The 16,297-nt window shown below is 50.5% G+C and overlaps 1 protein-coding gene across 3 annotated transcripts in view; it reads right to left on the bottom strand.

Moving 5' to 3' along the window:
• Positions 1–7,806: 7,806 nt before the first annotated feature.
• The window catches only part of THAP4 (THAP domain containing 4), a 41,226-nt gene continuing 32,735 nt past the window's right edge, over positions 7,807–16,297 (bottom strand). For all 3 annotated transcript variants that reach the window (XM_067739950.1, XM_067739951.1, XM_067739952.1), the window contains one exon: positions 7,807–8,117. In XM_067739950.1, the coding sequence (XP_067596051.1) occupies positions 7,998–8,117 (120 nt within the window). In that variant the 3' untranslated portion in view covers positions 7,807–7,997. The remainder of the gene's footprint in view (positions 8,118–16,297) is intronic.

Genomic DNA, 16,297 nt, shown 5'->3' with positions numbered 1-16,297 from the left:
CCCCGTCTGCTCCTGGTACCTGTCCTGCGACTGCCGGGGACCCGACAGATGGCAGGCCGGCCCGACGTGATGGAGCACAGGCGCACGTCTTCCCTCACCAAGGCCAACCTGTGCTGCCCTGTGCCACACTGGGCCTGCGCGCATATATGCCTGCACGTGCTGCCACCATGCGTGCACCAGCAGCTGCGCCCCACGTTCCTCAGTCCCCCTCCCCGCCCGCCCCCCGCCTCTGGCCTGGCAGCAGGCACACAGTGCTGGACGCGGCCTCTCTCAGCCCCGGTTCCCTTTCTGTACAACTCAGGGTAGACCAGACGGCCGCTAGGGTCTTCCCTTCCCCATCCAGCCTCCTGGGGAAGAGCCCAAAGGCGAGGTTGCCGTGCACAAGGGGGGCTGCCCCCCTTCCCCCATCGCCCACCTCCTGGCCCCAGGGCCCCCCACAGGACCCCTCTCCTCAGCTTCCTCCCAGGGGGCGGCCGCCCCTGCAAGCCCATCACCTCTCCAAGCTCTGCCTGCTCTGTCTGCATGGGACCCAGGGGCGCTCGCAGTGGGAAGTCTGGCAGATGACGAGAGGGAAGGAAGGGGGCGGGAGGAGAGGAAGGTCCCTTTGCCACCCTGCTTCCATCACTAGGATCGATCCCTTGGTACGTTTCCAGCCTGGGAAAGTGATGTTACAGACGCTGAGTCAGGGAGGCCGCAGATTTAAGGTCACTCAGAGAGAGCAGGCATCTGCGTGGACATTGGGTTAGAGGCTGCAGTGGAGGAGACACCCCGTTTCCAACAACAACAGAAGATGACATTCCGGGGTATAAACGGAGTGAGAAATGCGAAACCCTATGTGAGGCAAACTCTGAAGGTACCTCAGAGACACCCTGGACTTGGAAGGACAGAAGAAATCCCATGTTCCAGAGGAAAATGATCTCATAAAGAAGACAGTTCTCTAAGTAGCTTTGTAAATTTAACGTAATCCTTATGAAAGTATCAGAATGTTTTCCCCCCTCTGGATCTAAACAAGCTAATTATAAAGTTCATATAGGGCTTCCCTGGTGGCGCAGTGGTTGAGAGTCCGCCTGCCGATGGCAGGGGACGCGGGTTCGTGGTCCGGGAAGATCCCACATGCCGCGGAGCGGCTGGGCCCGTGGGCCATGGCCGCTGGGCCTGCACGTCCGGAGCCTGTGCTCCGCAACGGGAGAGGCCACAGCAGTGAGAGGCCCGCGTACCGCAAAAAAAAAAAAAAAAAAAAGCTCCTATGAGGTGGGGTGGGGGTGGGGGTGGGGGTGGGGGGGAAGGGCAAAAACAGCCGGGAAAACCCTTCAAAGAAGAGAAATGAGGAGGGTCTAGGCCTCTGCCTCTGAGTCTGTTGTTGGACCACCAGGCCCCAGGCCAAATGCATGTAGACAGGCAGGCGCAGGGTCACGGGACCGCCAGAGACAGACCCCTGTGCCTGGAGAACCAAGTCCATGATGAGGTGGGAAGAGTCGGGCTTGTGAGCAAATGTGACAAACGAGTTAACACTCAGAGACCAAATCGAATGCGTATGTCACATTAGACACAAAACAAATTCCAAACGGATCCAACAGCCAAGCATGAAAAATGAAACAAGTTCTAGAAACAATGGGTGAATTTCTTCCTAACTGGGGAGTGAGCAGAATCTTCCTCAACATGATTTAAAATCCAGGAGCAAGAAAAGACAAAATACTTTCTGGGAAAAAAACAATAACATTTAACATTTTCAAAAGTATCTGCACCTTGAGACAGGAAGCAAGGGCGGGGGGCGGGTGGGTAGAGAGTGGGAGTGGCTTAATGGGTACGGGGTTTCTCCTTGGGGTGACAGAAGTGTCCTGGAAGTAGACAGGGTTGATGGTTGCATGACACTGGGAATGTACTAAACACCACTCAACTGTACACCTGTGGACACTGTGGAAGAGTGAAGTTCATGCTGTAACTATGCATTTCACCTCCATGAAAGGTGGTCATTGAAAATCAGGAATACTAGGATTAATGTTTATAATTCACAAGAACTTAAAAGCTTCGAAAGTCGAGAAGAAAAAGACAAAAAAAGAGAAATGCAGGGACTTCCCTGGTGGTCCGGTGGTTAACACTCCACGCTTCTTCCACTGCAGGGGGTGTGGGTTCAACCCCTGGTTGGGGAACTAAGACCCCGCATGCGGTGGCACAGCCAAAAACAGAAATGCGTGCAGGACCTCACTGCTCACCGATCAGGTTGGCCCAGATCCAAATCTGACCACAGACTCCTGTTGGTGGAGGCAAGTCCCCTCACACAACACTGCTGGGAAGCAAAATGGCACAGTCCCTGGGGGAGGGGCAACACTTGGACAAGTCATAGATGCATTTACCCTCGGACTGGCTACCTCTGGAAATCTATCCCAGAGCTACGCTGGCCAAAGTCCAAAATGCCATGTACATAAAGTTATTCATTGTGACATTATTTGATCAGCAAAAGACTGGAAACAACCCAGATGCCCAGCATCAGGGTGTCTGCTGGATAAACCATGGCAGGGCTGCCTGGTGGGGCACTCAGCAGCTGGGCTATACACCCACGTGAAGCAAAATTTATCTTGTTTTACACTTTCAAAAAATAAATTATTTATTTATGTTTATTCATTTATTTTTGGCTGGGTTGGGTCTTCGTTGCTGCACGCGGGCTTTCTCTAGTTGCAGTGAGCAGGGGCTACTCTTTGTTGAGGTGTGCGGGCTTCTCATTGCGGTGGCTTCTCTTGTTGCGGAGCACGGGCTCTAGGTGCACGGGCTTCAGTAGCTGTGGCACGTGAGCTCAGTAGTTGTGGCTCGCGGGCTCTAGAGCGCAGGCTCAGTAGTTGGGGTGCACGGGCTTAGTTGCTCCACGGCATGTGGGATCTTCCCCGACCAGGGCTCGAACCCATGTCCCCTGCACTGGCAGGCGGATTCTTAACCACTGTGCCACCAGGGAAGTCCCTTGTTTTAAACTTTTGACAATAGGGTCACGTAGGATGTTCTGCATAAGCAAAGCTAACTTAAGAAAACAGTCAACTTTAAAAAATTAAACAAATGAGTTTCTCTATCAAGTTGGTGACACAAACACCCAGAGGAATCAATTATTCCAACTATATTTTAACTTTACATCTTCAATGAAAAAGCTGTAAAAACAACAGCAAAAATGGAAACTTCAGGGCTTCCCTGGTGGCGCAGTGGTTGAGAGTCCGCCTGCCGATGCGGGGGACGCGGGTTCGTGCCCCGGTCTGGGAAGATCCCGCGTGCCGCGGAGCGGCTGGGCCCGTGAGCCATGGCCGCTGAGCCTGCGCGTCCGGAGCCTGTGCTCCGCAACGGGAGAGGCCACAGCAGTGAGGGGCCCGCGTACCGCAAAAAGAAAAAGGAAACTTCAATCAGTAGTCTTATTAATAACAATATTATTATTCTCAAATAATCATACGTATCCTGTAGGGGAAAGCAAATAATGATAAACAGGATTTTCATCTTAAAAGAGGTAAAATCAAAGAATTTAAGTAAAAAATTTTATAATCTTAAAATTTGAATTGGAAGCCTAAGTGTGGATGCACAACTTTTTTTCTTAAAAATGCATGTATCCCATGCTAAAGTGGCTGAGAGTGAAGGGTTGTGACCTCGGCAATGAGATCTCAAATAGTAAAGTGGAAATAAGTGAGAAAATAATGTATAAAGGGATTTTCCATTTCTGCCCGGGGCCTCTCAGTCCCACCCCCACTGGAGAGAAGAGAGGTTCTGAGGCAGGAAGTGGGAACAGAGGCCATCAGGGCTTGAGGGGCTCCATCCAGCCAACTATCACATCATGTGGGCCCCTCCTGTCTGTCAAAGAAAAAGACTGGACTTGCCTAGCTCACATCGAACATACAAAAAGTACTGGGTTCATAACAGAAGCAGGAGGGGTGTGGGGGGGGGTTGTGGTGTGAGAAGGCTGGTCGGGCGGCCGGCACCGCTGTCCCTGGCACACCTGTTCTAAAACCCGATGATCAAAGGGGAAGAGAGAAGCGTTTCCGCTGGCCTTCTGGTGGGAACTTATTTCAGAGACACCAAACTGAGCCTAATTGGACGGATGGAAGCTCTTCGGAGAATTCCGCCACCGAATGCAGAAGGACAGGGTTGGAAGATGGCCCTTCGGCAGCTCTGATGGGGGAGCTGGCTCAGGCAGGGGTCACCCACGGGCGGGCCGACTGACAGGCGCTGAGAATAAGGAGGGCAGGCTGCACCGTCTGGGCCTGTTACGTTAGCATCAGCCACGTGAGACAGGCCGACGGCGCACAGGAAGACCCGGACAGCCCTTAGGAAGTGTGATCCAACCTCCAGACTACAGCAAACAGAGGGCTTAGAGGAACAATTCAGACACCGCGAGGAACCCAGGGGAACCCAGGATCCAGACTGGGGACGCCTTCCAGCTTCCCAACAAGAAGCACGGGGGGCGGGGGGAGGAAGAGGACCAGGTGACCATGTCAGTTATTTGCTTTTCATCTCTCGGCTCTCAGCCCCACCCTTCCTGCTCCGGTCTGGGTGCTGCCCTCCTAGCCCTCTTCCAGCTGTGAGCAGGCAGCAGCCTGGGATGCAGGAGGGAGAGAGTGGGGGGCTTCCTTGCTGCTCCCAGCTCCTCTCAGCATCATTCCAGCAGCAGAGACAGCTCTGGTCCCATCCTCCAGGCTCCCTTGGAGCTATGGTCTGAATGTCTGTTTTCCCTCAAATTCGTATGTTGAAATCCTAACCCCCAAAGTGATGGTAGGAGAAGGTGGGGCCTTTGGGAGGTGACTAGGCCATAAAGGCTCCACCCTCACGATTGGAACAGGTGCCTGCATAACACAGACTCCACAGAGCTAGCTCAGCCTTTCTGCACGTGAGGTCACAGTGGAGACGCGTCCATGAGCAAGCAGCCCTCCCACCTAATCAGCCAGCAGCCTGACCTTGGGCTTCCAGCCTCTAGAACCGGGACAAGTAAATTGCGGTTGTGTACAAGCCACCCAGTGGACGGTTACTTTCGTTACAGCAGCCTGAACTAAGTCCGAAAGTTGTTACCAAGAAACAACAAGTATCTAAAAACGTGCAAGTGGCTTTGGAAATTAGAGGTTGGAAGAGTTTTAAGATGAATGTTAGCAAAAGCCTCCACTGCTGTGAACGGACTGTTCAGGGCAATTCTGGTGACCCAGGAAGAAAAGAGGAGAGCTGTGGAGAAAGCCTCAGTGTTCTTAGACAATACCTAAGTAATCCTGAACAGAATGTTGGTAGATATATGGGATGTGTTCATCTGAAACAATAAAACAGCCAGTTTTTACCAACAAAATGGGTTTATTAAGGAGCAGCAAAGATTTGTGTTTCAGGACAGGTAACCGTGGCACAAGTCCACAGGCAAGTCCAGTAGGTCAAAGGAGAGGAAATTCTTTTATAGAGGAAAAGGTAAGGTGGGAGGGGCTGTTATAAGCAAAAAAGTCCATTGGAGGAAAATGGGGGTCTGAAGTGTGGTGGCTTTTCATTGGCTGAGCTGTGACAGTTTCTCATTGGCTGGGCTGTTGCCTGACAGGGAGAAAATCCTCCTTCCTCCTGGGGGTGGTAAAGGGCTTCTGGTCTAAGAGGCCAGGTGGCCTCCTCCTGTCAGGATCTGTGCTGACATCCAGTGGAGCTGGTGAGCGCTCCCCCTTGTGGCCTTCCCACTCCATTATTTTTTGTTTTTTGTTTTTGGCCGTGCTGCGTGGCTTGTGGGATCTTAGTTCCTCGGCCAGGGATTGAACTCAGGCCCTTGGCAGTGAGACCTCAGAGTCCTAACCACTGGACCACCAGGGAGTTCCCTCCCCACTCCAGTTCCGCGAGGTTTCCCTTTACTAATTTTCACAGGTGTAAAGGCCAGTCTGCTGAGATCTCAGATGGAAATGGAGGTCATTGGAAACTGGAGGAAAGGCAACCTTTGTTAAGACGGGACAGAGAGCTTGGCTAAACTATGTGTCCTAGTTTTGTGGAAGGTAGAACTTGTGAGCAATGAAATTGGTTATGTGCCTGGAAATTTCCAAGCAAAGTGAAAGTGTTGAAGCATGAGGGGCCTTGTTTCTCTTGAATACTTAGAGGAAAATGCAAGAAGACTTAAGGACAGAATTGTTAACCAAAGAGGAAGCAGACCTTAAAAATGTGGAAAATCCTCAGCCTACTGATACTTAAAGTAGTAAGAAAGCTTGCTGAGACAGATCATGACGCTTGGGAGGACTTGACACGGAGGTTAGTACTCATCAGTTACGAGCTAGTTACCCACATCATGGGAGACCAGGCAGCCACCTAAACAGAAGCCTAAAGTCCAGACAATGGAAAAATGTCTTCAAAGGCATTTCAGAGATTGTGGGGGTGACCCTTCCATCCCAGGCCCAGAGGATAAGGCTCTGCTCCCCACATTCCTGGGCCACAGCAGACGTGGCTGCCCCACTGGAGGGCACAGCTGCAAACTTGGCTGGAATCGGTGTTTGGCTTCCACAAGGTACCATCTCTGCCAGCACGCAGAATGCAGAGCCCTGGGGGCCTTGCTACCTTCCCTCAATTTTGAAGGATGGAGCCACCTGGAGCCTCAGGCTCATGACCTAGGCAGAGACCCACACCCTGCAAGGGGTGTAGAGCCCCCGCTAGGGCGACCCCGGGGTGGGCAGAACCTGGGGAGAGCCGCAGGCACACGACTCCAACCCCTGAGAACCGTGGTGAGCGCTGCACCCGGAAAAGCTGGGGGGGGGGGCAGGACCACCCCAGGGGGGCCCGGAGGACAGACACTGAGCCACAGAGGATCGTTCCTCTTAAGCCTTAAGGTTTGGGACTTGCTCAGGACCTGTCACGCCTTCTTGTTTCCTATTTCTACCTTTTGGAAAGGGAGTGTCCATCCATTCCTCTCCCGTCGTTGACTTTCGGAGGCCAATAACTTGTCTGGTTTCCCAGGTTCGCAGCTGGAGGGACGACGAACTGGGCCTGAGTCTCTGCTGACCTGACGCTCTCGGCGAGCCCAGCCCAGCCACCACGTCCACCCTGCACGCAGGGGGCCGGCCGCCTTCCTCACACTCCGGCCACGCTCCTCTGAGGGCTCGGCACCAGCCCCGGTCCCTCCTCTGCGCTCCCAGGTACTGACAACCCCCCCACCCCGGTAGTGCCTTTTGTCCCCAGCGTGTGTGACAAGGGGGTGTGTGGCTGCAGACACTGACCCCTGCTCTTGAGCGCGGCCTCCTTTCACCCCGTGTCTATGTTCCCGGTGAGGCCCCTGATGCTGTGCTGTGTTCAGGAAAAGAGAAAGGCTCTGTTTTGCTTTTACACACATGCTGAAGTGTTCGAGAGAAGGGACAGTGTGTGTGGAATTCGCTTTAAGATGCTCCAGCCACAAAAAGGGGGGAAGAGCAGACGGAACCACCGGTGCGGGGACATGCTGGCAGGAGCTGGAACGGGGTGAGGTCCAGGGGGGTCAGTGTATGTCTGGAAACTTCCATCGTAAACGAACAAATGAAGGCAATATTATATTGCCGAGACTAAATCAAATTTACAGAATGATGATAAATTCACCACCACCCTCTCGCCTTGGGAATGCCCTCCGTCCACATGGAAATGGGGTCGTTACACTCTCAGCTCTTTAAAAGGAAAGGAAGGTTCGCTGCAATTCTTCGTGTCCGACCTTCTCTTCACCTTGTTGCTGACGACCGTGGATTTGTAAGCATTTTCAGATCTCGCCAAAACTGCAGGAAGGGAAGGAGAGAGCCGCCCCTTTTTAACTTTTTAGGGAAACGACTCTGAGAACAAACAGTCACCAGCAGATGAAAGAAACGCAGTCTACGCAAGTGATAATATTCAAAATGCTTAGCCATAAAAATAAAGGCCTTTTATTTGGTTTTTCTGTGCCATTACAGGAACACGTGGCAACACCCTCGAACCCACGGTGACCTGTGGCCACACCCACACCTGCTGCGGCGTCTGCTGAGAAGCTGAAGTGTCACCACACAGGCCAGCCCCACCGGACTCAGCTCTACCTGGGGTCATGGGGTCACCTTCTTGTAGGTGACATGCAGATGCTGAGTCATGGGCTGCGTAGTGGTTGCCATGGAGACCGTCTGTTCAAGTTTGCCTTCGGAATTCAGCCTGAATTTTCGGGTAATCTGAGCAGAACAAAACAAATACAAAACGCCTTAATTTCACCTTCCAAAGATTCAACGACCGCTGAGGTGCCACCACAGGCCACACAGTCCCGCGGCAGCTGCAACATTTCACCTCAGTGTCAGGGGCTTGTGAGCCAGGCAGAGTCCCCGCCAGTGGGTGACAGACACTCGGCCGGCAGCCGTGATGGGCGTCCGGACCCCTGGCCCGTGCCGTCTCCCTGCCGCTCAGCTGTTCCCAAACGTCCGGAGGTGAGCGCGGGCGTCAGCCTCGCCGTCTGCCTAGGGGCCGGCTGTCCAGCGCGTCCCTCCCTACACAGCCTGAAATGATGCCAAATGTGTTCTCAGAAAACTCGGTACCAGCACTTCTGGAACCCCCGATTCATCAGGGCCAATTACGGCAGCTGCTTCTAACAGTAACACAGACCTGCAGCACCATAGCCCCCGATGAGAAAATGGGTTTGCCTGGAACGTCTGTGGACAGAGGGTGAAAGCCCGAGGACTGTGGAAGCCGCCTCCAGGGGTGGCTACCTGGCGCCAGAACTGGCGGGGGTGGGGGCCCACGAGCGTCAGAACCCGTGCTGGCCAGGCCCCAGCGACCGTCGGGCAGAGAAGAGAGGAAAGCCAGATTCCAGAGCCTGTTTAAAGCAACCAGGCTACAAGGCCAAGGCCTCAGGGGGAAGGGCGTGCAGGGGAGAGACCCAGCTCAGAGCAGCTGTCCCCCCAAGGCCGGTGCTGACTCTCAGAGGCCACCCAGAGGCTGGGGAGCCGGGTGGGTGCGCCCTAACCCACGGGGCTGCGCTGCACGGGCCACCCTCTGGAACCGCTGCCCGGCGTCTAGAAGGAGGGGCCGCGGAAAACCGCCCGGCTGTTGGTCAGGACCCCCTTAGGGCCGCACCCCAGGAGTAAGAGTTCCCCAGAAACAGACTGGGAAGTCCGGTTTCAAAGTAGTGCTATCTCTGTGGACAGGACCTGCTCTTCCTGGACAAACCACCAGAAGCGCAAGAAGTGCCCTTTGGTGGGAGACGACATCAAACAGGCCTCAAGTCACCCGCGGTTTTCACGCGCGATGTCTAGAATTCAAGAAATTCAACAGAAGGGATGGAAACTAGAAGACAAAGGAAGAACATCTTCAAAACAATGAAAATAACTGTCCCCCTGGCATTCTGGTTGCAGTGAAAACACCCTTCAAAAGTGAAGGCAAAATAAAGACATTTTTAGACAAAAAATCCACAGAGAATTCACCACCAGCAGGACCCCCCGCTTCTTTACACAAAACACTAGAGGAAGTTCTTCAGGTTTTAAGGAAAATGGTGGAAGCAGAGACGCAGGAACAAAGGAAGAGCAACAGCAAGGATAAACGTATGGAAAACCGTGCGTCACCCAAATGCTGCGACGAGGGCTAACTGGCATTTATACAACCCTGTGGGGTCTACTGTGCGTGCGTACTCACAACACGTGACAGCAGAAGCAGAGGCGGGAGGAGGACACAGAGTCAGTGTCCTACGTCCCTGCTACTCGGTGGGCTCCAGGTACCAGCCCCACCTGGGCGGCTGCTGGAAATGCAGAGTCTCAGGCTCCGCCCCAGACCCGGTGCCTCAGAATTGCCACCCTGAGCCCCAGGGACCACACCGCGTGGTGGTCTGAGCAGCCCTGTCCTAAGGTCCTTGCCACCGTCCACAGGTGTCAAAGGTCAACGCGCTGTCCTCGCCACGGTAACGCCTGAGGACGGGAGAGGGCTGCAGAGGGCAGGACGGGAGGGCACAGCCCCAGATGAGGTGGACAGAGAGATAGAAAGCAGACGGGTGGCGGGCCGACATTCTCACATGGGACTTGCTTCTTCAACTCCACAGCCTTTGTTCTGGAATTTAATTGAAAAACAAACAGTCGGGGCTTCTCTGGTGGCGCAGTGGTTGAGAGTCCGCCAGCCGATGCAGCGGACACGGGTTTGTGCCCCGGTCCGGGAAGATCCCACATGCCACGGAGCGGCTGGGCCCGTGAGCCATGGCCGCTGAGCCTGTGCGTCCGGAGTCTGTGCCCCACAACGGGAGAGGCCACAACAGTGAAAGGCCCGCGTACCGCAAAAAACAAAACAAACAGTCAAGGCTCTTACCCTTGAAACCACTCTGCAGAGGAAACAGAAGTGCAGTGGAGAGAAACAAAGCCTGTGTTCCCCACACCACGGGCCACGCGCTCAGCTTCCACAGGACAGCAGTCGCCTGTCCTCAGAGCCCACGGCCTGCGGGGCACCTGTTCCCCCGACACCCCACCACCGATGCAGGACACTGGCTCTCGCCCTCATGCCAGACGCCCAGCACCACACGTGCAGGGGGAGCGCAGGCGGGGGCAAAGGAAATGCCTCCCCGGGGAACGGAAGGTGGGCCCCCCGCCCCCCGTTGAACCTTTCCACGTTAAAGGGAAGACACTGCGTGTCTCTCACACGGAGCCCGCCCGACGGGCCGAGGCTGCGGTCACACCCGAAAACCAGCACCTGAGGACTACCTGGCTTCTCGCGCGGCCTTGCATCCCCCGTCCCGCCTCCGCGATGCCGCAGGGGCTGCGGGCCACGCCACGAGGACACAGCCCATTTCACCGTGTGCTGACCCAAGGGCGGCCGCTCCCTCGCCCTTCGGCTCTGCTTCTGTGTGCCGAAGTCTGTGAACATCCGGTAACAGCCACCGGGCAGCAAGACACAGGGCAACAAAAGGAGGGAGACAGTCATGGGGGAGACCCCATGGCGGAGACGCTGGTCCCCCACGACCTCCCCAGGTCCCAGCGAGAGGGTGTGTGAGGGCTGCCCAGCCGCCGGAGCGCACACTCGGGACTGTGTTCACCGAGGTGGCCTCAGCGACGACACTGCTACTGCAGCGTGTCCCCGTGCCCGGGAGTCACCTGTTAGGTTCCTCTGGGCTTGGTGGCCTCTTGGATGAAATTTCTTGTGCTAGTTTTCTCTTCAAAGGAAAGTTATTTGGCAGAATTTAAAGTTGAGGCAGGTCGTAGATGACATCGCTCAGGCTCAGAACCAGACCTCCTGCGGTGCCCACGGCCTCTGCTGACGATGATCCTGAGGTCATGCCAAGTCCACCCTCAGGACGAGAATCCACCTGAGCTGCAGACTGACCCTCGTTTAAACAAGTTTAAACAAGGTGGGGCTGGAAGCAACTGTTTGCCTTTAAACCCTCAAAGTGGAGCCTGTTGGGGCCACTGGGTAAAGCAGAAGCTGCAGGAGCCGCATTCTGGAGAGAAGCCTGCACAGCTGGGGCCCAGCTCCGATGGCAAAGGCAAACTCCAAGGAGCCTCTGAACACAGGGACAGAGGCCATCTTGACAACGACACGAGTTCTTACTTCAGCCAAGTGTGCTCACTTTTCCTCGACTGCACAGACCAAAGAGAAATATTACGGTAGAGAGAAACTCGATGTGAGAACTTCTTGATGTTTTAATGATTTCTTGTTCCTGTTATGTCTTGTCCCGTGGGGAAAAGGTGGAGAAGGAAAGGCCAGGAGAGAGTTAGATGGATCTGACTTTGTTTTAGGTCCTAAAATAAAAAAATGAAGAAGCCACCCCATACAACACTTGAGGCATCAAGGAGGGGGCTGAGTCATGAAGAAAGGGGCTGAGTTTGATAAACAAGGACATCAGGACACTGTTGGAGAACTACAGACAGTGCAGGCCTCACGTTTCTCTCACTGACTTGCAAGAGGGAGGGGATGTATGTACATGTACAGCTGATTCACTTCACTGTACAGCAGAAACTAACATAACATGGTAAAGCAACTCTACTCCAATTCAAAAAAAAAAGAAGAATTAGAACAGATGCAGTCTGCTTGCTGCCAGTACTGGCTCCTTTCCCCTCCTTTGCACCCTGCTTTGTTGAGATATAACTGACATGTAACACTGTATAGGTTTAAGCTGAAACATGATGATTTGATACATGTGTATATGGTGAAATGTTTACCACAATAAGGTCAGTTAATACATCCATCACCTCACAGTTACATCTTTTTCCTCTTAGCAAATTTCACTAATATAACAGAGCACTGTCAACTCTAGTGCCGCCCTGTCAACTCTAGTGCCACGCTGTCCATCTTACACCTGGACGTTCATACCCACTGGGCAACATCTGCCCATTTCCCCCACCTGAGCCCCCCGTAACCAGCATTCTACTCTGTTTCTGTGAGTTTTCTTTCTTTTTTTTTAAATTTCACATATATTGGGTTGGCCAAAAAGTGCCTTCGGTGTTCACATAAAAATAAAAGACACATTTTTCATTTTTACCAAGAACTCTATTGAACGACGTTTTCACCCTTTTGTTCCACTACCTTCTGCCATTTTTCAGGCACCTTCATAATATCATCTTCCCAAAACTTTTTACCTTTTTGAGCAAAGAACTGTTCCAGGTGCCTTTTACAGTCTTCAAGGGAATTGAAATTTTTTCCATTAAGAGAATTTTGTGAAGACCTAAATAAATGGAAATTCGAAGGTACAATGTCTGGTGAATACGATGGATGAATCAGAACTTCCCAGCCAAGATGTAACAGTTTTTGCCTGGTCATCAAAGAAACATGCCGTTTTGCATCATCCTGATGGAAGATTATGTGCTTTCTGTTGACTAATTGTGGACACTTTTTGTTGAGTGCTGCTTTCAGTTGGTCTAACTGGCAGTAGTACTTGTTGGAATGAATCGTCTGGTTTTCCAGGAGCTCATAATAGAGGACGCCCTTCCAGTACCACCATATACACAACATCACCTTCAGACCAGCCTTTGGTGTGGTTGGTGGTGGTTTATTTCGCTTGCCCCACGATCTCTTCCGTTCCACATTATTGTACAGTATCCACTTTTCATCACCTGTCACAATTTGTTTTAAAAACGGAACACTTTCATTACATTTAAGTAGAGAATCACACGTCGAAACATGGTCAAGAAGGTTTTTTTTTGCTTATGTGGAACCCAAACATCAAAGTGATTTAACATAACCAAGCTGGTGCAAATGATTTTCAACTCTTGATTTGGATATTTTGAGTATGTCGGCTGTCTCCCACATCGTATAACGTTGATTGTTCTCAACTGATGTCTCAATTTGATGGCTATCAACGTCAACTGGTCTACCTGACCGTGGAGCATCGGCCAGCGAGAAATCTCCAGCATGAAACTCTGCAAATCACTTTTGACACGTCTGATCAGTCACATCACCTTCTCCATATATGGCACAAATCCTTTTTTTTGCATTTCGGTTGCATTTTTACCTTTCTTGAAATAATAAAGCATAATATGCTCAAAATGTTGCTTTTTTCTTCCATCTTTGGTATTAAAATGGCTATACAAAAATTCACCAATTTTGATAAGTATTTACTTACTTATTTATTTATTTGGTTGTGTTGGGTCTTTGTTGCTGCGCTCGGGCTTTCCTCTAGTTGCGGTGAGCAGGGGCTACTCTTCATTGCGGTGCGTGGGCTTCTCATTGCGGTGGCTTCTCTTGTTGCAGAGCACGGGCTCTAGGCACGCAGGCTTCAGTAGTTGTGGTAAGTGGGCTCCGTAGTTGTGGCTCGCGGGCTCTAGAGCGCAGGCTCAGTAGTTGTGGCGCACGGGCTTAGTTGCTCCGCGGCATGTGGATCTTCCCAGGCCAGGGCTCGAACCTGTGTCCCCTGCATTGGCAGGCGGATTCTCAACCACTGTGCCACTAGGGAAGTCCCAATAAGTCTTTCTATAAATGCACGCTGGTATGACAGCTGTCACACACAATCTAACAAAATTGTTTTGAATGAAGTTAAAGACAACTAAGTGCTAGTAGAGCCCTCTTAAGGAAAAAAATGAACGAAACTTTTGGCCAACCCAATACAAAACACTCCAGAAAGAAATTAAAGAAGACATAAATAAATGGAAACACATCCCATGTTCATGGATTGGAAGACTTAATATCATTAAGAAACAAATACTACCCAAAGAGACCTACAGAATTAACAAAATTCAAATCAAAATGCCAATGATGCGTTTTGTAGAAATAGAAAAATCCATCCTAAAATTCATATGGAATCTCAAGGGACTCTCAACAGATTTCAAAACTTACTACAGAATGACAGTGACCAAAACAGTGTGACACTGGCATAAAAACAGATATACAGACCAATGGAACAGTTCTGAGAGCCCAGAAATAAATCCTTGCATGTGTTATCAAATGATTTTCAACCAGGTTGCCAAGACCATTCAATGAGGAAAGGATGGCCTTTTCAATAAATGGTGCTGGGAAAACTGGATATCCCCTCGCAAAAGAATAAAACCGTACCCTTACCTAACATTAGTACAAAAAATGAATGAACAAAAAAACCCCTCAAAATGAATCACAGCCTTGAAGGTAAGACCTAAAACTATAAAAACTCTTAGAAGAAAACATAGGGCAAGTGTAATGACATTGGATTTGGCAATGACTTCCTGGATACCAATTTACAGCCAATGAAGAAAAAGCAGACAAACTGTAATTCATGAAAATTAAAAACTTTTGTGCATCAAAAGATACTATTTACAGAGAAAAAATACAACCCACAGAATAAGAGAAATATTTGCAAATCATATATCTGATAAGGGATTCATAAACAGAATAACAGAGAACTCCTAAAATTCAACAACAGCAAAAACAAACAACCCAATTCAAAAATGGGCAAAGGATTTGAATAGACATTTTTACAAAAACGATATATGAATGGCCAAGAAGCACATGAAAAGTTGCTCAATATCGCTATCGTTTAGGGAAATGCAAATCAAAACTACAATGAGATACCACCTCACACCCATTAGGATGAGTGATATCCAAAAACCAGAAAACAACAAATGATGAGAATGCAGAGAAATTGGAACCCCTGTGCACTGCTGATGGGAATGTAAAATGGTGCAGGTAAAGTGGGAAGCTATGGCGGGTCCTCAAAAAATTAAAAATAAAATTAACCACGTGATCCAGCAATTCCTCTTCTGGGTATACACCCCAAAGAACTGAAAGCAGGTCTTGAAGAGATATCTGTACACCCATGTTCACAGCAGCATCATTCACAATAGCTAAAAGGTGGAAGCAACTCAGGTATCCATTGATGGATGAATGGAAAAGCAAATGTGGTCCATCCACACACTGGAATATTACTGAGCCTTAAAAAGGAGGGAAATTCTGACACAGGCTACAACATGGATGAACCTTGAGGACATTGTGCTCAGTGAAGTAAGCCAGATGCAAAAAGAAAAATAACTGTATGATTCCACTGATATGAGGTACCTAAGTAGTCAAAATCGGAGAGATGGAAAGTAGAGAAGTGGCTGCCAGGGTCAGGGGAGGAGAGGACAGGGAGCTACTGCTTAGTGGGCCCGAGTTTCAGTTCTGCAAGGTGAACGTGTTCTGGAGATGATTAACAATGTGAATATATTTAAGTGTACCCTTAAAAATGGTTAAGATAGGGCTTCCCTGGTGGCGCAGTGGTTGAGAGTCCGCCTGCCGATGCAGGGGACACGGGTTCGTGCCCCAGTCCTGGAAGATCCCACATGCCGCCGAGCGGCTGGGCCCGTGAGCCATGGCTGCTGAGCCTGCGCATCCGGAGCCTGTGCTCCGCAACGGGAGAGGCCACAACAGTGAGAGGCCCGCATACCACAAAAAAAAAAAAAATGGTTAAGATAATTAACTTTTATGTATCTATTTTTCCACAATAAAAAATACTGAAGAAGAAAAAAAAGTTGGGGGTGAAATAAACTCAAAAGAAATATTGCCAGACCTATACTACAAGAAATGCCACTAACGCAGCTTCAGAATGAAGGGAAATGATACCACAGGAAACTCTATAGAAGGAGAAAAGAGCAACACAAAGAGAAACTAAGTGGGTAACTATAAGCGATTACTCCCCTGCCCCCCCCACTGTAATTTCTTCGAAAGTCAACCGATTATGTAAAGCAAAAATCCTAGTGTGAAGGTTTATAATGTATGTGGATACTTTTTACATGTAAAAGGTATGATGACACCAGCACAAAAGGAGGATAAATGCAATTCTACACAGCTGTAAGATTAACACACATGTGAAGTGGGAAATGTAACCGTGTGTCACTGATTATAAACAGACTCTGATAAATTTAGCATGCATATTGTTAGCCTTAAATCAACTATTTAAAAAAAGGATACAGTTAAGCTAATAGAAGAAATAAACCAGAATGCT

Source organism: Pseudorca crassidens, chromosome 6 (assembly GCF_039906515.1).
Source record: "Pseudorca crassidens isolate mPseCra1 chromosome 6, mPseCra1.hap1, whole genome shotgun sequence".
Lineage (NCBI taxonomy): Eukaryota > Metazoa > Chordata > Mammalia > Artiodactyla > Delphinidae > Pseudorca > Pseudorca crassidens.
Note: the sequence above shows the minus strand (reverse complement) of the source record. Positions and strands in the feature narration are given on the sequence as shown.